Source organism: Mizuhopecten yessoensis, unplaced genomic scaffold (genome assembly GCF_002113885.1).
Source record: "Mizuhopecten yessoensis strain PY_sf001 unplaced genomic scaffold, ASM211388v2 scaffold716243, whole genome shotgun sequence".
NCBI classification, from domain to species: domain Eukaryota; kingdom Metazoa; phylum Mollusca; class Bivalvia; order Pectinida; family Pectinidae; genus Mizuhopecten; species Mizuhopecten yessoensis.
The window spans coordinates 81,849-106,397 of NW_018480019.1; the positions used below are offsets into that span (position 1 = coordinate 81,849).

Here is a 24,549-nt window from a genome sequence, read left to right on the forward strand (position 1 = left end):
TCATTATTCATTTTAAGCATTTCAGCCAAATGAAATAGACAAACTTCTTGTCCGAAAAAAAATGCCGCGCTGTGTTTTATCTTTATCTCTATACATATGTTCACGCTCTTTCTGTGATCATTTGTTATATCTTTTTTATCTTATGAAAATACGGGCTATAAAGTTGCGAGCAATATGATTTGTTTCTGATGTTATTAAACGATAAATTTTAAAGCTGAATTAAAATAATGATCTAAATCTTCTTTTTTTGTAGGATCATAAAACAACTCACAATAGGCCTCAAAAAGGAGGAAATGGTGGGTCCATAACCCTTTGATCTTTTGTATCATTTTCGTACATCCCGTTCGAATTGTATGATTTGGTGAATACTTTACATTTTCGTATTGACATTTGTAGATCTGCCTGTCTTTATCGCTAAAAATATAACATTTACATTTATAAAGTAAACAAACCGGTCTGTCCACATATAAATGAACACACGTCTCCTGCAGTTATCGCTCTTTGAACATTGTGTCCGCCAGATGTCGCATGTGTGTAAAATGGCGACTGAAACCAATCAACAGGTGTAAACAAATTTTCCCAGGTGTTTTTATAATGGAAAATGACGAAAATATTGCGTGAAACAAGGAAGAAGAAACATGTCACTCTCTGCAACTAATAGAAAGTCGTATTGGACAGATCAAAGAGACAGGTGAAATAAAACAGTAATCAGAAATAACGGCAGCGACTTGTCCGTATCACGGTGACAGTTCGCCATACTTCAACACGTTCGCCCCAATCACTCTAACCTATGTTCAGGTCCTGTTGATGTTGGTTTGAAGATAAAGACGATACAGTATACTGTGAGGGCTATATTTTAACAAAAAATACAGAATATAGTCCTCCCAACGCCAACGTATCTTATTTTTTCCTCCAGCCAATGTCAACAACACCGTGTGGCCGAGTTGTACACAAGATTCTTTATTAGGATAATATGAGCCAACATTATTTCCCATTACTGTAGGCCTAGGTGGTTTTGACTGTACACCTGATAACTTGGTACCGTGGAATTCTCCGTGTCCACATCTTATTTCACGCAGACTATCTTTCAAACCACAATCCCTTTGTTTAAATTCTGAGACAGTTCATTTGATTTTCATAGAACATGTATTAAAAATGAAACATAATGTCATACAGACAATTATGTTCTGTATGCATTTATATGTATTTAGCATTCCGATGACGACTTTGACTGAAAATTCCATTACATTCAAAACTACCTCACAAATCCCGAATTGCATCTCTGTTGAATTTACATAAACATCACTGTTACATGTGCAAATGTCCCATTTCAACTATCCAGCTCCCTCCCTGTCTGGTGGATTATCTTAATACATCATACCTGATAATTTAATGTTGTGTCCCTTTTAAAAACCTTTGATAATATGCACTACAATCATTTCCCTTCCACGTGACATCATTTACCTGGTACATTAAGTTGTGTAGACATGATGAAATGTTGCCCAAATTAAAGCATTTCGACGACCTATTACTAGGGTCATGTGACTAATAAACTGTGTAATAATCATTGCATTTAGATTTCAAATTTCACTTTGATCATGCATCCTCTAAATAAAATTCTGGGGTGCAAGGAATAGAGGCATTTATAAACATCAATCCCTACCAACTGGGATTAACCGAAGCTAAACTGTCGCATGCATAATTAACCCCCTCCACATTAAAGCCATTTTGGTCTCTGTGGAATATTACATGTACAGTAGATAGTTCATTATAGTGCTATTACTGAATAATTAAAGCTTTGCCAAAAGTGTACTGCATATTATAGGGACTTGCTTCAGAAAATGATTAATGTATGTATACATGTTTTGTAGTCTTTCTTCAGTATACACATATAAGTATTACCATTAATTTTAATTCCAGTTTAAACAGGATCCGTTCAAGATTAAGTGATAGAGACTCGCCTAAGCGCCTTCGTGAGTCCCCTGTAGGCCAAAGAGACCATTCTCCATATGGGAAGTACAGAAAGCCTACATCTCCTGCCTACTTACCCAGGTAAAGTGATCCGTATATTGTTACACACAACTTACCCAGGTAAAGTGATCCGTAGATTGTTACACACAACTTACCCAGGTAAAGTGATCCGTAGTGTTACACACAACTTACCCAGGTAAAGTGATCCGTAGATTGCTACACACAACTTCAGTCAAAGTTCACTAAATCAACCTTTGAGGAGTTAAATTTCTTGACGTGTTGAACTGTGGCAAATTCCATATTTTTTCCTTATAAAACACTAAGATACGCCGTTAATAAATCGAACTTTTAAGAGTCTAATTTCAGGCTATTTGGAACTACAATCAAGGTCTGATCGTTAGGAAAGCATTGCAAATCCTTACAGAAATAGAAAGTTTGCAGGCTGTGATATTGAGGCCCACAAATCAGTTCGCCAGCACATGTTGCCACTAGCAGTGACTAATATAATCTTCCCTTACCTTGAGGTTATGACAGAGAAATCTATACCCAGGGGTGATGTTTTTTGGTTGCAATTGTCTAACCCGAGGCTCTGCCGAGGATAAGACAATTCCCAAAAGAATCACACAGAGAGTTGGAGATTTCTCTGTTACACCCTTAAGGTAGGGGATGACTATTTTCTTCCATCCTATTTTTTCAGTCACAAATCCACCGACAATAGTGTAAACAAAAACACATGTGGAGTATGAATATCGTCATTCACTTTTGATGACATCACAAGTACCTGTAATGCATTTCTATGATATCACAATTGAACATGTGCTAATCGGCACGAGGCTATCTCCCCCTAGGGGGTGACAAGCTGATCTTTCCCGGCTAAAATGGGAGACACACCTGTGAAGGGTGGGAGAAATTCTAGTGATGTTCTGGCACACATTTCATGTCGCTAGTATGTCACCAGCAGTGCAACAAAGATAAGGAATGCCCAAGATCCTCTGTAACTTGTCTAAATAAAGTTGAACCTTAGATTCAAAAATTACAAAATGGCTGATGAATGATGAAGAGGTACACATGGTGAAAGGAAAAACGGAGGCTTTACTTTTTTTGGATAAAGGAACAGCATTCTTGTGTATTATTAGGTAATGTAGAATATGTTTTCCTCTATATTTTTTATAATCCATAGTCACAAATCATGTAAAATCTTAAATGAATTGTATAGTGCATTTTCATACAACGTACAATATTAAGTTTAAATTGTGTCATGCAACCGCAAGTGCACTAGAACTTTCTGGCTATATGTTACCGCAAGTGCACTAGAACGTTCCAGCTATAAAGCCGCAAGTGTGCCAGAACATTCTGGCTATATCGCCGCAAGTGAGCCAGAATATTCTGGCTGTATCACCAGAAATCTAATTTGCATACAAAATGTGAACAGGCGGTGATATCGCAGCAATGTTTCGGCGCTATCACAGCAATAGTGTGCCAGAGACTCAATATTTCTGTAAGGGAATCTAAAAGAGAATTTTTGTTTTCACATTATAAGTGGAAAGATTTTAATCTTAGACTCTCCCAGATCTTGTCTGGTTGGTATTAACTGCATGGACATAATTTTACAAATTGAATTACACAGTATGTCCTTCATCGTAATTCAAATAATCCAAATTCCTGACTGGGAACATTTTTAAGTTGGTCTTCCAAAACTATACAAAATCACATTTCCATCAAATACAATAAGTTCTGTTTTCATTTAGTTTAGCCAGTTTAATATATATAGTTACCAGAGACTGGCTTTTTAGTGCTGAATTTTCATTATTCTGGTAGTAATGATTGAGATCTAAATAATTAATGTTTTCAGGCTTGAACGTCACGATCGGACGCCTGAAGGGTACAGAGATGACCACGTCAGGGGGGGCCAATATGGAGTTGTCCCCCCTGTACATCGTCGTGAGAAAAACAAAAGGTATAAAGTGATTTAAAATAAGTATCAGTAACATAAATATTGATCTGTCACTTTAAACAATGTAAACAAGAATGCCATTTTACCAGCTAACTAGACTTTGCCCTGTTTGTAATTAGCTCCCCTGGCCCAAAGAGCAAGTGTGCTAATTACTGTATTGATGCTGCGTCCGTCGTCCATCCATCAACATTTAGCCTTTCACCCCTAGGTAACTTGAATACACTCTACCCTACTTTCATCTTGATGTGTCCATTAAGGTCTATAGTAGTGAAAGGGTTTAATGATTACTGAAGAGGCCTTGGGTGATGATATCTGGCCAGTGGCATATGCTGGGATGATGCAGTATTGAAATGAATAACCTTAATCCACTTTCAAGGTCAGAGGGGTCAAATATGTTAACAAGAGGCCCATGGGCCTTAACAGTCACTTGAGTCCTACAGTATTAATTTTTGTTGTTGAAATATGAAGTGGAGATAATGATGTCAATCATCCCTACCAAAATTTGAGTTAAAAAAAGTTAAGTATAACCTTAAGTAAAGTTTGCCAGGACCATGAGTTGATCGTTCCTACCAAGTTTCAGTTAAATGGGCCCAGTAGAACTTGACTTTAAGTTAGAAATAGTTTTTTTAAATGGCGGCTGTGACAGCCATATTGGATTTCTAATCGACCTCAAAAATAACACTAATATAAATAATATAAATAACGCGAAATCAGATATTTTCGTGGGGCCCAAATTACGCTGTTTTCCAAAAACCACCAATTTGTGGATTACAAGTACCAATTCAAATAGAGGATAACTTTTAAGTCAAACTTGTAATTACTTAATGGAAGTCATCCACCTATAAATAAGTGGATGAAGGTCACCCACCTATGAATAAGTGGATGAAGGTCACCCACCTATGAATAAGTGGATGAAGGTCACCCACCTATGAATAAGTGGATGAAGGTCAACCACAAAATCAACACAATTAAAAATACAAGACTATTAGACAATATACATCCGTATACAGTTGTAAAAGTGGAAGTTTTGTGTGGGAAAATGTTTGCATTATGATCTTTTAAACTTTAAAAGGTGCAGAAATTTTCGTGTTTGCAACATTTAAAAAATCTATATATTCTATTTATTGATAATCTATAAATATTTGTTTGGGGATATATTCATGCTAGTTTACTCGCCACAAAAAACGAAACATTTCCACACCATAACAATTTCCACTTTAAAGTATCGTGTATTTAGATTTCATACCTCCCCAATGTCACATCTAATTTTTGATATCTGATTTACTTTTGATTATTTTCATTTCGCTTTTTGAAGTCTTCTTGAAAAAAGAGAAATGTTCATATTGTATGTCTTTCCTTATGCAGCCCGGCAGTAGACTATGACAGCTGGGGTGAGGAGAGTGACGAAGAAGAAGACCACCATCAGCAGCCTCAGTATTATATGCCCCAGCCACTTCCCTACGGTTACCCCACCTATGTGCCCCCTGGAGGTCCCCAACCTGTCGTGTTTGGACCCCCTTTTCCCATGTACTACCCCCCACCCCCGCAATATCGTGGGAAAAACAGACGCAGTAAAGACAAAAGGCGACACAAATCACCAGACCAAAACAGATCATATAGGAATGATCCCCCCCTTCACCATTCTATACCAGGACAGGATATCTACGGAACATATCCCCGGGAACCGTCAGTCAAGGATGACGTTCTCAAAAGATATAGGGTAAGCTTCATTTACACATGTGTTTAATTATGTAATGATTAAGGTGTTAATATGAATCATTCAAACTGCGAATTAAAAAATTAGTTTTGAAGATACATACATTTTCATGTGATGGTTTTTAAACTCCAAACAGTGAACTTGAATCAGCTGTTGTATTTATTGATCAGATTTTATTTGACAATTCTTGATTCGTAAGACCTGGATATACAGTAGGTTCATGATGGGTATCGGAGTACCAACAAAATACATGAAAATAACACCTCCACAAAAATAATGAATTGATGCTGTAGTGTGTTTATTCTGTATTTACTTTACAGTATATTCACCCGCGAGATAGTCCGTTTACTCCCCCGGCTGGGGAGACACTAGTGGAGCAACGATACAGAGGAGATATTGTAAGTACAAAGATATTTTTATTTTTTTTAATTTTTGAATGTTAATGTTGTGGAATTTGAATTTGTGTTTTAATTAATTGATTGGTTTTATTATGAAGTTGTGAAGAATTGATTTTGATTGATTGCTTTCAATAGAATTGATGTGATTAAAATGATTTGAAAGTGATATTTAAATTCCCTAAGTTTTTAGAAGTAGTTGTTTTAATGAAACATAGATCTTATTACAAATTTCAGGATCCATTGTATCTATGTGTTAAGACCATTTAATGGCAGATTCTTATACGGTTTTCTTCTAATCTCATAAGGAAAATATCATGTCTTGATGTTAATTTAGAAAATTATTTTGATGTTTGGTTCTGCTAGTTACAACTTTATAATATTTATCAGAGATTATTCATTATCTCCCTTACTAGGTTAGTTATTTAATTATTTTTCTCCCTATGAAGTAATTTGTAAACGAGATATATTTAAAATACAAAAAAAAAACTGGTTTATATTACATGAAAAAATTGTTTGATTCAAATATGATTTGCTGATTTGCTGATGATATCTTGATTAAAGCCAAAATTGATAGAATTACAAACTTTCAGCTATAAGTATAAAAAGAAGCTAGATTTATATAGAGCTGTGGAAAACAAGATATACACTTTCAATGTTTAGCTAGAGTAAGTGTTTGTTTTTATCATGTGTGTGCTTTGCCGATAAAGAAATTTACCATTGCAGTATTGGTTGTGAAGAATAACTATAAGTCTGTGTTCTGTCTAAAACATAATCAATGTTGCAGTATTTGTTAAAACAATTACTGATAATTTTCTCGATTAACCAACAACTTTCAACGTTTAGTTCGGTAAGGGTATGGTAGTTTAGTATGAAGCTGAATTTTTATTCTGAAATAATGAGATCATAGATACTCTTTTCTACAAATTCTAATGTTTATTGCCAACAAAAGCATGTAGGATTTTAATGTATATACTTTTCTTTATCTTATAATACTCTTAACCGCCTGACTCAATTTATCTACTATCATGACATTTTCAGGTAGATAAACTCAAATTTCTCTGACTGGAGTCTATTTGGTAATGGGAATAGAATTCTCTTTAGTACAAATCTTAATGTATAATATCTCTTGTTAATGTTTTTCTGGAGATTCATATAAATATTTGCTGAATTTATTTATATTAACTAATGTGAAAACAATTTTGAGTTAAAAGAATAAACTTTATTTATTTTGCAAAAAACAATTACGAAACAGTATATTTATTTTAGCTTCAGTCACTCTGGTTAGCCCGGATGTTATTGCATGGGGTCTTAGTCCGGTACAGTGGAATCCAATTTTGGGTCGGCTAAACTCTATCAATTTGACAGTAATCATTTATAATGCTGTTCAAAATTACAAGATAATATTTTTAACAAAGAGAAAAAAAGAAAAAAAGGAAAACAGTAAATTGTTCAACTGTAAAATTTTAATTATCACAGCCTTAATGTTAATGCAGACACCATTTTAATTCCTACCGTCTACTCTATCCAAACAATTATATCATTATCTCTTTCTCTTTTCAAAACTGTCAAAATTATCCCGTCTATCTGAGCCCAACGGTCCATGATGGTAGCTGTTTTTGCAAATTGCAATCCATGCCATGTAGCTGGATTAGATAGTCAAGTGTATCTTAATATTTTAATCAATTAGTGACTACAGGCATTCATATTATCCAGCCAAAATTATGATATCAGTATCCATAATAAAGAAATATTTCATAAACATTGGAATGAACATTAGATATTAAAAAAAATCAAGTGATAGATATCTTAAATCTTCCTTTTTCTATTTCAATAAAATATCTGTTTAAACGAAAATAATATCTTCAGATATTCATCAAAACGGTTTATTACCAACAAAACAAGTACAGTGGCATCCAATGGAAATAGGTTTGACATTTATGGGTTTGGTTTCCAGTCAATGGAATGCATTGTAACATCTGTGGTTATGGTCCCCAGCCAATGAAATGAAGTGTTACATGTGTGGTGTGGTTTCCAACCAATAGAGTATGGTGTTGTGTGGTTTTCAGCCAATCATATTCCTTTTTACAGGATTCGTTGATGTATTTTCACTTCACTGACCACCCCTTGTTTGCGGAGGACACGGTTGATTGGTTGACTAATGACTTACTAGAAGATATTATCCCTGATCTGCTCATTGAGACTTTTACTGATATTTCTAAATCGGTTTGTACCCAAATTAAACCAACTCACTCAGTAATCAACGAATTGCTTATAGCTTCCACTATATTGAGTATCATCTTTCCTAATACTGTGGTGATTTGTCTAAACTCACATGGCTTGCTCCTGATTCACAAAATGCTCCAAACGTGAGTCCCTTTTTATTATTGGACATTTTTTCTTAGTCTCAATTAGAAATAATTACAATCTTAAAATTTGCAAAGAGTTTATGGTCAGGGTTAATTGCAAATTGTTTTAGTATGAAATTAAATGCAACTTTTTTTTTTTTTTTTAAATTGATGCACTATTGTAAGATATGCAATGACAGCAACCCTGTTAATGCAAAGAGGAGCTGAAGATTTAAAGATTCCGGGCAGTAGTAATTATTGTGAATCAATTTGAGCAAGCTACCAGTACTAACATATATACCCCAGCCTGCTTCTGTAAATCTCATAGACTTAATGGATACTGATTTCTCCCGGTAATCTTACGAATTTTCTTTGACAGTTTCTTTGAAATAATAATGAATGATTGATCGTGAATTGTTCGAAATCTTGAATGAGTGTAAAAAGGGACACAATGCCAAGAAAAATTGTTTTTCCTTTTGGGAGACATTGAAAAATTTGTGTGAGAATTTACACGTTTAATTGAAAAGAAATTAATTGAAAAATAATGTCTTGCCATTTTATAGGGGTTTCTTGTGTCTTTTCCTTTTTTGTCCCATCTCGTCTCGCCCTGATAAGGCGTACTATTGATAAGAAACATCAGTTCTTAATGGATTTTGATCAAACTTTACACCAAGGTCAAGTATGTGAATACTTTCAAGGTCAAGGCCAAGGTCATTTTGATACTATTTATAGACGCTTGTCCTCTAATTCAGTGACATCACTCTAACAACTTTATTTCTGAACCGATTTTCATCAAACTTTATACAAAGGGCAAGAATTAAGTTGAATGGGTTTGAGTTTCAGAGTTTCAAGGTCAAAGCCAAAGTCATCGTTACCACTTTGTAGATATTTGTCAAAGAGTTACACTAACTTGCATGTGAACGGGAACATTTACCGAAGTCTAATAGTGATTTTCAATCTGCTGTATAATTGTATATAAATGTTATTGAGATGGTTTACATTAGTTTTAGTGTGTAGTATTCTATATGACACTCCTTTTTGTCTAATTATACCTACACTTTAATAATATTTCACCTGATTATCTGCTTTCTGCTGTCTCACATGTATGCTTTATACTGTACTTCGGGATAATTTGGGGTCACCAAAATTTGGTGTTTTTTTGCTGACAAAGGGGTGGTGTAATTTTACTGTGTCAAATTCTGGCATTTGATGATCCAGTGTGCTAAATTTGATTTATTTCCAATGCTTGAAGTTAAGCTGATAAATGACAGGACTCAATCATCAATGTAGCTTTTGTTTACACAGGAATTCACTGAAAATATGTTAGTATGGTTATTATGAAACCAAATAAAATTATTATGTTATTCCTGCCGAAACTAAACAAATCAAAGTTTCGCTTAAATGAAAAAAAAACACCCATGAAAGTTAGCACTTGATGCATAATAAATGAGTTGGAAGACAGTCAGCTAATGTGCGGTTATCATGACTATACTATGGCATCATGAAATTTAAATGTGTTTGATTTTGGCTCATTCACTCCATGCAAGCAACCAAAATCTTAAGTACCCAAAAATTCCCAATTTTAGTATAGTAGTATACTACATCTGTAATCTACTGTCTCCTAGCTATCTTGTAATTAACTTAACTACAAGTAAGTATCTTAGAAACACTTATTTCTTTGTTTAGCAATCACTGTACATGTCGAGTAAGGATTATTATAGTAATTTACATGAATATTTAATTATTCTGCCTTATTTTAGAGTTGTAGACGCAGATCATGATTAAGACATGAAATATTCATGAGCAAACAGTAATTTTGAAATTTTCTCTCACAGTTTCTGATATATTTCAGCCTTTTTTTCAGAAATGTGGAAAAATGAAATAATCCTGCAATTATAGTCAATCTGCCTTAGATCTTACATAGCAGTTAAATTTAGGTAATATTCCTTGTTAGATAATAGGTTTTTAATTGAATTAGATAATATTCCCTTTTGTGCAGCCTTAGTTGAGTAAGAGAAAAGTCTTTAAGAGCGGCCTAAATTGAGTTAGATAATGTTCCTTATTAGAAACGTTAATTGAGATACACAATACCGGTTATACTTTATGAACAGCCAGATATGGGTTAGACATAATTTTCCACATTCCTTATTAGCAGCCTTTATCCTTTCTGAGTGGCTTATATCTAACATAATAGTCCTTATACACAGCATTCGGTAGCAGGAACAGAACCAAGAGTTTAGGGGAAACAACATCTTATACCATAAATTGTTGCAAAAGCTGTCTGCATATTTCACTGAACCTGCTTGCTGCTTTGTTGTAAAGTTAGAAAACAAATCGATATGTTAATGTAACATATACCTGAAATACTTTCCATCAATTTCTGGCTATCAGCATTAGGGGTAGTATGTGTGCTCCTAGTTTGTGACTGTATGGTATTTCATATTAGATGTTATTCACATATAGAACATTATTTTTACTAATAAAGAATTGTATGCTAAGAGACCAGTTTTAAGAATCAATTTAATTTATTTTTCATATTTTCATTAGATTAAATGTCTTTGAAAGTTGGTTATAAAACGAAGAAAAGTATGTTACATTGTAAATGAAATGTATGCATTAATTTTAATACTTTAATAAATATATCTATGGGAGGTACAAATAAAAGTCTGTTTGTGACTGCAGAAGAAAGGAGAGGAATTATATGGAAGTTTTTCTGTACAAACAAATGAAAGGTAGCATTGCGGAAAGGTCATCAATGTAACAGAAGGTTCAACTACTTTCTACTTGTTTGGTATAACATCTGAGCTTCTAACAATAAATTAAAAAATATATTGTAGTTTACCAAAAATCTCATTATCAAGTTATTTTACAGAGATTTAGTTTTCTTTATTGCTGCTAAATTATATCAAGAATATATAGAGAATCAGTTATTGAATTTCAATAAAATTGTGTACTTTAAAATTACAAGCCTCTCAAGTTTTCAGTTTACTTATGCAATGCAGGTGAAGGTCACTTAAATCTCAATTAAATATAGGTTTATGTACCATCTCTCAACTAGTCTCCTACTATTTCATTTTTACCCCATTCTGGATTGCGATTGGATTGTCGTTGATATCTGAACAAGAGACACAGTGTTGACATTGTTAGATGTATTCGTTGTTTATCGTTAGATGTATTCGCTGTTTTCTTTAGATGTATTCGTTGTTTATCCTTCAGACACCTAGTCATCCGCTCCATGGCGTGTCAGGAACTCTCGCGGAGGAGATCGGCAGCGAGGTTGTTCAGGAGGAGATCGAGGCTGTTGTGAAGGAAGCTGTCAATGACATGGTCAATGAGTGAGTTAACATAAACATATAGGGGCTGTTTATTTTCTATTATTTTTTTCTGATAAGTTGAGGTTCTAGTGTAGAAGGGTGTGTTTTACAGAGTCATTGATTACCACAAAAACTGGTGTAATTTGCACATTTTTTTTGTGTTGGAATTAAATTTGAAGTTGGGGGTGCACAAATTATTTAATAATAGCTATATATATTTTCATAGTGTTTTTTACGGGAAGATCGTCAAATTTTATGGACAGGATTTGCTGCAGATCCGTTTGTACACAGAACTTGATGACAGATTAACATCTGACATTTTATTCTTAATAAAATATCTGACATTTTATTCTTAATAAAATATTTATAAAGTATGCATAATACATATTTGTGTTGCTGTATGAATTGATAAGGCAATTAATGTTAGGTTACTAAACAAATCAAAATAAACGAAACCCTACACTATCGTTTAATGGTAGATGCATATAAATCACATTCTCAGCGGCCAAAATTTAGGCCTATTATCTTCACATTAATTATCACAAGGATAAAACAGTTTACAGAAACACTGCAATTTTAAATTAATGACAGGACCTAGGTTGCTTATTTCTGCAAATTGGTTCTTTGCCAATAATAACTTTGTTAATGTAAAATGAAGATTTCCAAACGGAATCAATGAGACTGCAATGTCTTCTCCAGTAAGTTTTCTACCTCTTTATCTTCATAGGCCTGTGCCTAATTATGTGACTTTGGGAAACATCACACAAAAAGTATGATTTTGGGAAAAATTACTTGTGATTTTCGCAAATAAAAATTACAATGTATCTAGGGAAAGGGGGCTTATAGTGACTCACCATAACAAATTACTGTTTGAACTTGTGAAAAATACGGGTATCCTCCCCTGCTCGTGAGTTATATTATGGTATTCAATGGGAAACCATTAAATATCCCCTATATGGTTTATGTCCAACCCTGTTAATTTATTTTCAAATATCTACCAGATGAAACTTATATTCTGTTGGATACTGAGCACATTCTCTTCAAAAAAGATTATAATTGATTGTCACTGTGGATATAAACTTTGTGTCATCATCAGAGACTCAATAAAATATAAAAAATATCTTCAACCTGTTTCATATATCTAATATATTATAACTCAGATAAGATACTATATATACACATGTCTCTCTATATATAAGGGCTGCAAGGTACAGTACACAATATTTTTGGGAGGTTATGATACACCTACAATATTATCATGGGGATTTGTCGTTTCTGATTTAGTCTACTCATATTGATTCCAACATGGCGAGCGACAGCTTCAGCTCGGCATGCACATCAAAATATGTGAATGGTGTGAAACTTTAAAGTCATGCCTATTTTGGACCAAGTCTGTTTCCAATATATTGTCATTAAAGATTCGCAACACATCTATTGCTTAATTCTACAGTTACTATATGTATCGAGATACGTATTGTATCGTGATTCGTATTGTATCGTGATTCATATCGTATCGTGATATGTATTGTATCGTGATTCGTATCGGGATACGTATTGTATCGTGATTCATATTGTATCATGATACATATTGTATCATGATACGTATTGTATCTTCATGTTAACCTATCATTGCAGTTCTAATATACACTATATAGTACTTGAGTTGTACCGTCACATTGATTCAGATTCATCTGAATTTGACCCTATGACATACAAGTCTTGTTTTTGACCTCTGACCTTTTGTTACAGTCACATGGGCAGTAAGAGTGGAGAGGATTGGCTGGCAGCCATCATCAATGACCGGATAGCCAACAGTGTGTTTGATGACCTACTTGATGGTCACATCGACAATATAAAAGATGAACTGGTAACCACAACCTTTTTTACGCCCCCTGCTATATAATGGAGAGGGCATTAAGTGTCTGCCTTTTCTGTCATCCTGTCAATAAAATATCTTCTTAAGGCTATATATAATATAGGAAATTATTTACTTTACAACAATTATGAAACAAATTATTCATCTAATAATGATGACTCAATTATTGTTAGCCCAGATGTTAGCGCAGGGAGGCTCTTAATGTGGGAGGAAACCAGAGTACCCGGAGAAAAACCCATGTGGTTAGGCAGGTGGTTCCATACCATGTTACATTCGCTTGGGGAATTTACCTCGACTGCTGCCTCGGTGAAAGGCGAGTGCATTATCACCTGTGCCACCCGACCACCCTATACACTTTAGACTACGCGTTTTGCTAAGATACTTAAATACTGGAAGTGAGAAAGTTATCAAATTTAATGCACCTCGAGTACTACATCGCAAAAATAAATCAACTGAAGGTCACTTTGACCTAAATTTCCTATTTCACTTACTTGGGATAGATTTTATGTTTAGTTCATTTTTTATGAAATTTAGCATTTTCTCTCTCCAATTACATCCAAGAAGTGGTGGTATACCAGTATGAATGTTTTACGTATTTCAGTTGGTTATTTTTTGTTCAGCTTCTTTATACAGCCCTGCTTTCAAAGTCATGGTTACTGTAGTTTTCTTGTTCATATAAGTGATGACAAGCAAGGGTCATAAAAAGGTTAAATATGACGTTTTCTGAATGTTGAAAGTGGTTTCTGAGTTGGGCCACAGTAGAAAATTGAGATTTAACTTGTTCTAACTACCGCTGTAGATAATGGAAATTTAACGTGTTCTGACTACCGCTGTAGATAATGGAGATTTAACGTGTTCTGACTACCGCTGTAGATAATGGAGATTTAACGTGTTCTGACTACCGCTGTAGATAATGGAGATTTAAGGTGTTCAGACTACCACTGTAGATAATGGAGATTTAACGTGTTCTGACTACCGCTGTAGATAATGGAGATTTAACGTGTTCTGACTACCGCTGTAGATAATGGAGATCTAACGTGTTCTGACTACCGCTGTAGATAATGGAAATTTAACGTGTTTTGACTTTCGCTGTAGATAATGGAGATTTAACGTGTTCTGACTACCGCTGTAGATAATGGAGATTTAACGTGTTCTGACTACTGCTGTAGATATTGGAAATTTAACGTGTTTTGACTTCCGCTGTAGATAATGGAGATTTAAGGTGTTCTGACTACCGCTGTAGATAATGGAGATTTAACGTGTTTTGACTACCGCTATAGATAATGGAGATTTAACAGGGTTTGATTTTCTGTGTAGATTACGGCCATCATCCAGGAAGTTGTGATAGAGGGCTACTTGGAAGATGAGATCATTGAGGTAGAAGTGGAAGAGGAGTCCGCAGAGATTGCACATGACATTCTAAACCGCTTTGACTCAAAACTCATGAGGAAAGAACTGAAAGAGGTAAACGCTTTCTGCCTGTATTACCTTATTTGACCTTTAAATAACCTGGGGCAATTGGCACTTGGGGAAAATTTAAATAATTGAAGAATCTTTTGTAATTTTCAGTAATGGCTGTAAAAGACAATTTTTTGATAAATTATGGTGAAGGTTGGACCTTCAAACTAGAAAAAGAAAAGGGGTGCATATAATGGATGGGGCATTTGTAAAGTCCAAGCCATATTGTGAAATATGTAATGTGTTTTATAGTGGTTATATAAGTATTGATTCCTGCTGACAATTTTTAGAAATAATATGTTGTGTACCTTCATAAATGTTGACCAATATATAAGTTTCCTGTGTGAGGACAGATTTGTATGAATGCTGACCTGAGTGACCCAAACCAAAATAATACACAATACTGTATACTGGGAAATTGAAGTTTAAAAATTTGCCTTGTTCACCTCCATAATGAGGGTGAATTTATCATTACATAGGGAAAAAGGCGTGTTTTATTCTGTTTATTACATACCTACTAATAAAAACTACTATCTTATGATCTATTTTTCTTTTTGAAATATTGAAAAACGAAAAAAATTCCAAAAGGGGTGTGATATGGGTTTTGCGGGCTGATACAGGTTTTAAGGTGTGATACAGCGGCGGCTGATACAGGTTTTGGGGTGTGATACGGCGAGGGCTGATATGGGTTAGAGCAAATGTGTCGTATCGCATATACAAAAAACCCATATTTATTAGTAAGTATGTAATAAAGTGAATTAAACAACATAATATGCATAGTAATGAATTTGACATTATGAGAGACGAAATTAACACCAGGAGAAATTCAATTTTGTGCGTGAAGTGCGAAGTTTGACAGGGCGAAAGTTTCCCAGTATATTGCTGGAAAATAATGATTGGAACTGTGATTTAAAAAAAGTTCAACCAGTGTTATATTCAAATTGTTGCAGGTATCTAAGAAGGCCAACGAGAAATTGATGGATCAGTTTATTGTTGAACAACTTTTGTTGTTGGTGGCAAAGCAAGGCAAAGTATGGGGTGAAAATGACCACTACAACAAAATCATGGATGGTAAGTTGCACAGTTCTTAAGCGGTTACGAACGATGACTGTGATATTTTCCTTTAGATAAAGTTTGCCAACATATACATCTTTTTCCACTCAGTTTTTCAGTCCATCAGCCTATGTGTCACTTTGTCCGGAGCATATCTCAAATAAGTTGTCAAATTTTAATGCAAGTTTTGCATACTGGTCTTGTACCCCTCTATTGACAGAGTTATTGCCCTTTGGTTATTTTTGGTACTAAAGTCTGTCACAAAGTGGGCAACCTCTATACTCCAGGAGTTACGCTCACTTTGGCTCTCTGCACCCCTAGAATATGTCACAGCAATATCGAAGGCTCAGTGGGCACCACCTTGTGGATGAGACAACAAGACTAGTAAGATATATTACCTGTAAATGATCGAGATCGGGTTATCTCAGTCGAGGGCTAAGATTCTTTAACATAATCCCAACCAAGGTTACGCCTCGGTTGGGATTTTACAGAATCTTAGCCCGAGACTGAGATAACCTGATCCTGCTTCGTTATAGGTAATATTTTTTTTTCTCGCACCTTTTAGTATCAAGTATCCCGTCTTGGGCCTCGAATAAAATAATGCCTCTACACTACTAAAACTACATTTGAATGCTTCCACGTAAAATATGTAGTCCATCCTTACAAATAAGACCACGTATTTCCCAGTGTAGATTATATTTATCTACAACATCAGATATTCAGCCAAAACAGAAAGTTTATAATGCAGATTGTCAATTCAAGCTGTTAACTCTCGGATGAATACATTGCATTGTAAAAATTCCGCGAAATGTCACATAAAGGTACCAGACAGATCGGACAAGATAGAAAAATCTAGCATGGGGTATGACGTGGGAAATCTCTGTCTGAGGTGCGAGAAATGTTTGATCCTTTCATGTAAATAAAAAAATTCTGTCAGTTGTGTAACAGTAAATTTGACTGTCTTTGAAGTTAGATGTCACTCTGTAATCTTTAAAGGACAGGTATCAGCCTAGTGATTGGTCATTTTATTTTACCTGAAACCAATCAAATGGCTAGCCGTGTGCCTTCAAGAGCGAAAGTGTATCAAGGATTTCAGCATTGCTTGCAGTACACTACCTTGCCATTTTCAGACCAGCAACATTGATGTGCTTATATGTATACCCTATATGGTTTCCAGTTTCTGATGTGTTTATATGTTAACCCTATATGGTTTCCAGTTTCTGATGTGTTTATATATATACCCTATATGGTTTCCAGTTTCTGATGTGTGTATGTGTATACCCTATATGGTTTCCAGTTTCTGATGTGTGTATGTGTATACCCTATATGGTTTCCAGTTTCTGATGTTTTTATGTGTATACCCTATATGGTTTCCAGTTTCTGATGTGTTTATGTGTATACCCTATATGGTTTCCAGTTTCTTATGCTCTTTTGCTGTCACAAGTCTTAAGTTTCCTACAATGGGTTTATTATTGTTCATGTATCTGATTTCCAGATTTTATCCTCACTCGGCTGCTTGAACAGTATTACTTCGTCAGGGACGAGAGAAACAAGACGTTAGCGTCTAAACCCATGAGGAAGTTACACGAGAAAGCTGTTTCTGCTGTGGTAAGATCTTTGTTGTATATCATTGTTGAAAAATTACGTAGGGCGATATGTAACTCCCTAAAAAATTAATAAATTAAAGATTCATCGACATATGACCTATTATGATATATAATTTGTCTTCTAATTAATCACAAACGTGTTTATGTTAGATATGAAAAATCTTGTTATACTGCCAACAATCTTCAAGAGAAATGTTGGCATTATATAGGGGTTTGATGATAAACTGTGGTTAATGTACAAAGGACTTCCTTAAGAAAAAGAGAAAAAGGGATTGTGAAATATTGACGAGAAATTAATGTGTCAAATGAAATGTAGGGCACTAAATGGAGCATTAACAATATTGAATTACTTGCAACAAGTACATGAAAATTATTGCTGTTCCATCAATTGTGTTTACCCCTCCCTGTTACAGGCCTTAGATGTGCTGTTACAACAAATGCATCAATCCCTTGACGAGGACCTGGCTGATGTTGACGAATATGAACGAGGAGTTGATGGCAATCAGTCGGCTCCAGCTACCCCCATCATACCTGCCCCATCAACGAGAATACCTCTCAGGTGAGCGGTCGACCACAAAATTTTATTGACATTTGTCAGAGGATTTCATAGGGGAACGATTATCTACTATGTAACTATACATAAATAGATACTGGACAGAAAGAAAAATGGCTCTATAATATATATATTATCATCATTGAAACTCTAGGGTTTATGCTCATTTTTGCTCTCTGCACCCCTGGGGTATGTCATGGCAAAATTGAAGGCATGTGAGTAGCTATTTGATTGATCTCAGGTAAAAATAAAAATTGACCAATCGCTAGGCTGATACCTGTCCTTTGAAGTTTAAAGAGAGGGAAACCAGACTTCAAAGCCAGTATATTTTACTGTTACGCAACTGCGAGATTCTTATTTTCTCATCCACAAGGTTACACAGACTGAGCCTTTGATTTTGCTATGACATATTCAGTGGTGCAGAGATTGTAAGCGAGCATACCCCCTGGAGTATCGAGGATGACATATTATTGACGGCCTCCCTTGATTAAGGAAGCGTGTATGTTTTGTTCCCTTAATAACCACCCACTTTCGCCTTTTTTTGACACATGCGTTAGGTAAAGCAGGTGTCTAGAGGATCGTGCATACTACAAAGTTTGCTTAATGTGGAATTGCATTTGTGAAAGTAGTGACACCTATGACCTTATATGGAATCTGATATCACCTTATATGGAATCTCATTCATTTACTTTTCATTCATATGCAAATGTTTTCGGCAGCGACCCCTAGCATTTTCATTCAAACCGTAGTGTCACCATTTTGTGGTTAGCCAACTAATAAGCTGAGAAAGCATTCACTTCGATACTTTCTTAACTAGCCAAATGTATGTGATAAATTCTCCCAAATTTATGGTTTTCATCTGACCTACTTACTGTAGTGTTCAAACCTAACTACAGTACACAGCAACACAGACATTAGATAAGAGTAAACATCTGTTCACATTATTTTCAGCAAATTTAAATGGTGTTTATCCTGCATCTCAACTGACTGTAGTGTGTTCGTTTTTCCTAAAGTGTTATATATATAACTATGGAAATATTGCAACAACAAGAAAGCATGTGTCTGGAGTACTTTCAGTACTTTGATTAAGCACCCTGGGTGCTCATTATGGTGAATATTTAAATGAAAAATAGGGCTTAAGCGATATGCATACTATAGTAAATACTGTCAGAATACGTTTTTGTATGGTTTTTTTGTACTTCTGCACAGTAGACTATCTCTTTACTAAAGGATTCTAAAACAACAATTTAAATAAAAAAAATCATAACTTCAGTACCCTTTGTGTGCCATGTTACCTACAAACAAAACAATTTGAAACAATACACAAGAAAGTATCACGATACAATACTTTACGGTACGATATATCATTGCAGTCCTAATGAAATGAAGATCCTGATACCCATGCACCCCTCCTGCCTCTCATCCCAAGCCCCTCTCCAATCAAAAGAAAACAAATGCTGCTTTTCTCTTTGACTTTCTTCTGCCATTAAATATTTCTTTTTGTAATGATATGAAATGGTAGTCTTAAGTCGAACTATGTATCAACATTACAGTATTATAAAAATATACTTTATTTTCCTTACAGCTGATGTAACCGTAATATTTATGGAAATTGACAGAAGCCTCAAAAGATGGTGCTATTGTAGTCTATGTACACTACAATCTGCAAAAGCCTCGAAAGACGGTGTTCGGGGCACATAAATGACATTGCCTAAAAGATTTGGGCCCGTATTCATGAAACCGTTGTCATGCTGAAGCAAGGATTTCCTATTTCAGTCATGAAGTAATACACTGTTAAAAATCTTATTTTGTCAATGACTAAGATGTTCTTTTAAAGAGATTTAAAGCCGAATTCTGATTTCAATGTTTGCATTTGGCTTTTTGATTGTTTGACATGATTATAGTGAGTTACAGGAAAGTTGGTGTGAACACAGAATCCATATGTAAGCATAGGAGTGGTTTCCTGAATAAGGGCCCTGATTGTATAAGACTTTACACACATTTAGTTCAAAGACATTTCCAAGCGAAGGGAACATTGCTCACTAGTTCAGAAAATGTTTCTAGTGTAATATCAATACCGCATAACGGTAAATTTTCAAAGTTTAATTCTTGCTTTTTTCACCCTCTATCAGCAAATAATAAATAAACAATATAATATACAAACTAATCAAAGGTTCAGGGTGAATTCAAGACTGGTCAAAAATTGCTTTTATGGACGAAGGCCGGGAGTTTTACTGGACAAAATTTTCCGCGTACACAGTTCTGCAGTTGGGTACTGTAAAAGCATATTTCGTTGGGGATTTAATTTCGTTTATGTTGTGGTTTTATAAAAATTACGAAATATATAATCCCAATGAAATTTTAAACACATGAAATATAAACTTAACAAAAATATTAAATAAAGTATAGATTCTATTACCAATCCATGGTGTGTTTACATTTAGACTCTTTGTATATAAGCTACTGAGCAAATTTTAAATGATACCCATCATATGAGTAAATTTAGCCCAAAGCTTCTTGTACTAAATTTACCTGCATGGTGTCGTCACATGCCTGCCAATTTGAACTTCATACCTACCAAAAAAAAATAGAAGGTTTTGAAATATTGATTCCATGAAAATAATCCCAACAAATTTGTTCTCATACATAAACAAACGAAAATATATGCTTGAAGAGGATGGAAAGAAATCTGAAATTTTTTGTTCCTTTTGCTGAACAAATTAAATGAAACCATGACAGATTTTTATATATCTTTAATATGGATGAAGGGCAGGTTTAGTTTCCTGCTATAAAGTTTATCATTTACTTTATAACTTGTCTGTCTTTCGTTGGTAAAATATCCGTCCACCAGTTATGCTAATTTTGTCTTCCATAAACATGAAGGAAATGTTGTAGATTGTTGTGATAGATCCAGATACCAGTACTGCCTTATTTATTAACTCATTCACCCCTGAAATTTCATAATGAACTATTTCAACCTTTGAATTGGAAGAGTTCAAATGTGTCTTCAGGGGTGAATGAGTTAACTACCTATATATATCGTTACTGTTCACTGTACTAGGTCTTGTCATTTAAATCTTCAAAACATCACCATTATCATTATTGATATTATTCATCCTGTATTTATTTTGACCAAAGTTTGAGTGTAGAAAGAAGGATAATACCCTGCTTTATGCATTTTGAACGATTATTATATGAAGTTAAATAGCATTTTGACATAATGTCTCTGTCTCCTTGTGTGATGATTACCTGCATCTGTGGACAAAACCTGAATTGAAGCCTCTGCAAACGGTTGGACCAGAGTTGTTCATTTATGAAATAAGGTCAGAACTAGTAATAAACAACACAATATACATAGACATTTGATGTGAAGGGTGAAAATTGGGTTCAATGTCGAAGGGCAAAAGTTTTCCTTGTACAGGTATACAGTGTCTCTTTAAACTCAATCTAAGCCCGTAATTTGAATAATTACCTTTTCAGATTTTAACTGCTACAACATATTCTATTAGATACCCTATCAAGTTCTATACACTCCAGTATTACATTACGAGAGAAGTAAAATACAGGTGGTTGTACAATCGTAAGAAAAGTGTTAAATACGGACTGGGATAAGGCTTATTTCTTAGCTGATGATCTGCTACAGTTTATGTGTGAGGAATAACCACAAATATGTTGAGACCACAAAGCATTCAAGTTTTGCACTAGTATGCGCATTATTTTGGTATAATTACTGTATAACTTTAGATAATAATCCTCATTATACCTTATACTTGAATTAGAAAGAGATACAACTGTTTTAAAAGTAAATTTATGTGTTTTAAATAATTATCAATTTCTGCTAAAAACAAATATTTTTCATAAAACACAACATTGTTCTTGAATTTTATGCCAAGCAACTTAAATTAATCAGAACGTAGAATTATAAATATTGAACTAATTTTTTTTGCAGTATTTGATGTATCTCTTTTGATATTGTCTTTTTCTTTTAGGTTTTACAATAAAATTTCATCTATCATTGGGCAAAACCTTTTCACCACTGTAGACCATAATGGACTTATCCAGATTAATACAAGGTAGAGTTTACTAAAGTAACATAGGGGTGAAAAGGTAAAGTTATTATGGAGTACCCTGGATATCTGTAAAAACAGGGTTTTGCGTCGGGAGAAGATGACTATTGAGCTTATAGAAATATAATTATGTATTTATCCGTCCACCATAGAACACTTGTGTATAGGGGTACATTATTTGTAAATAGAATCACAGGGGTCAGACACCATAGATATAATTAGTTGTAAGAATATTTCTATAAACATTATACTCCTACAGCTATTAAATCATTGTATCTAGCCCCTGTGTGTGAGGTTGCTTTTGATGTTGATATTTTATTTACATATTTAATAGATTTTTGTTAATTACTTTGTGTGTTCTTTAAACTTTTGCTTTAATTTTGGGTTATTTACCCTTTAATTAATATATGTATCTGTATCCTCACATGTAAATACAATTATGTAAACAGGCACAAAAATTGATTATACATATAGTTTCACAACCATTATAGACTGCATTTAAACATATCTGTTAGAAATCACTTCAAGAGGCTATAATTGCAGCGAAATTGATGTAACCTTAACTACAGATCTGGTACTCTAGATAACAGAATGGCATTCCAGATTTCTATAACAATTCCATATATTTGTATACATGAGTTAGAAAATCTGTCTCTAGTCTTCATTCAATTGCTGACTGTTAAAGTATCCTAATTAGGTATCTTCAATTCTAACAAGAACATTTCAATATTTTTGAACCTAGGCTGTTAAAATCTGCAAACCATACTTACAGAAAATAAAGCAAGTAAATTCTGAAAATGGTGGAATATAAATCCCCTGCAAAATATATTTAAAGCTTTTTATAGTAATTTAATTTAGGGAGAAAACTGTAATTTGAAGTTGTAATTAAAAAGGTAGGATATAACCTAAAGTTCCATGTAAAAATGCTGGTTTCATTAATCTGGAAAATTTGACATATTTTAAAGGGAGATAACTCTAATGAAATTAAAGCTATAATAAAAAAAGTTAGCATAGAACCTTAAATACCCGGTTATTATTAATTTAGAATTTCTTTGTCTGATTTGGTTTTTCTTCATTTAAGGATCAAAGTCTGAATGATAGTGGATTTTTTATAGGTAGGGATTTAGTTTTTGAAGGTCAAGTGTTCCATCCCTTCACCATTTACAAACTTCCATGAAAAAGTATCTTATTATGGCCACTGGGTTCTTTTTATTAAGAAGTCTGGAAGGTTCTGCAATCATCCTCATTTTCTAATTGTTTTTAGAGACCAGGTTTTTTATTTGATAATTTGAAACTTTTAACATTCTGGAGTCATTGTACATTTTGTAATACATGTATACACATAAATACTATAACTGTCCACTTTTGTTGTCATGAAATGAATGTATCATAGACAGTCACTATATCTAAAACATCACAGTACTGTATATATACATTAGATATTGTATATACACAGTACTCTGATGTTTTTGAGTTTCTAAAGTTTCTAGTCTGAAGCAATGTATAATTCTTCACAGTAATGATAGTCCATTTCTTCCTCAATTGTTTTCTTTTTAGAATTATTAAACATTCACGCTGTAATGATTCAGATGAGTAATTCATATGATGAACTTTTTAAGAATGGTTTACTTGTCATGAATTATTGTCCAACTGACATTGTATTTACACCTTTTGCCAAAGTGTTGATGAAATTTATTAAATTTTAATGTTAAAAATGTTGCTAAAATTTCTCTTCCATGAACCAATGTCAAACTTGTCCTGTTTTCAGAACAATGGTCAAAATAAAATACATTTTGTCAAATTATACTGTATATTAAAAATATATAAAATCCTTACTGTACGACCATTTTTTTTCTGTTTTTGTTAGATTGTTTACTGAATATTTGTCAAAAAAATTTTTTGGCAAATTATTATATTTAAAATATGTGAAAGCATAACTGAATGACCATTTTAAAATGTCAAAGGTTTCATTATCAAAATGTGATGGTATGGAAAAAAGATTGTAACATAGAATAAAAAGGCATTGTGTAAGGATTCCTGTCCCACTGCCGGCAAAACACTTTGAGAATAGTTTTTCTGCATAGAGTAACCTCCCTTTAATTTTATTTTGGATAAAACTATAGCTTGACCAAGGTGGAGTTCTACCATTGTCCAATTGCAAGTAGTTCAGTTGGTTAGAGAGACGGTACAATGATCGCAGGTCCAACACTTAAATCCCGGTCTGGCCGCATAGCAG

At 34.0% G+C, this 24,549-nt stretch overlaps 1 protein-coding gene across 2 annotated transcripts; it reads left to right on the forward strand.

The window, feature by feature from the left end:
- The first annotated feature begins 529 nt into the window (after nucleotides 1–529).
- LOC110442286 lies at nucleotides 530–24,151 on the forward strand. Of its 2 annotated transcripts, XM_021485811.1 has the most exons (13): nucleotides 530–691; nucleotides 1,921–2,052; nucleotides 3,824–3,928; nucleotides 5,291–5,645; nucleotides 5,963–6,040; nucleotides 8,129–8,263; nucleotides 11,602–11,720; nucleotides 13,449–13,566; nucleotides 14,893–15,039; nucleotides 15,984–16,104; nucleotides 17,582–17,694; nucleotides 18,107–18,252; nucleotides 19,832–24,151. In XM_021485811.1, the coding sequence occupies exons 1-13, from the start codon at nucleotides 639–641 to the stop codon at nucleotides 19,833–19,835; spliced, it is 1,626 nt and encodes a 541-aa protein (XP_021341486.1). In that variant the 5' UTR covers nucleotides 530–638; the 3' UTR covers nucleotides 19,836–24,151. The 2 variants fall into 2 exon arrangements, with proteins under 2 accessions (XP_021341486.1, XP_021341487.1); XM_021485812.1 differs by lacking the exon at nucleotides 8,129–8,263.
- Nucleotides 24,152–24,549: the final 398 nt, after the last annotated feature.

Excerpts from the sequence above, each read along its gene's own strand:
- LOC110442286 (XM_021485811.1), top strand. The coding sequence starts at position 639 with ATGTCACTCTCTGCAACTAATAGAAAGTCGTATTGGACAGATCAAAGA. Across the intron at positions 692-1,920 it reads TGGACAGATCAAAGAGACAG|TTTAAACAGGATCCGTTCAA; the intron begins GTGAAATAAAAC and ends TTTTAATTCCAG. Across the intron at positions 8,264-11,601 it reads TTACTGATATTTCTAAATCG|ACACCTAGTCATCCGCTCCA; the intron begins GTTTGTACCCAA and ends TTTATCCTTCAG.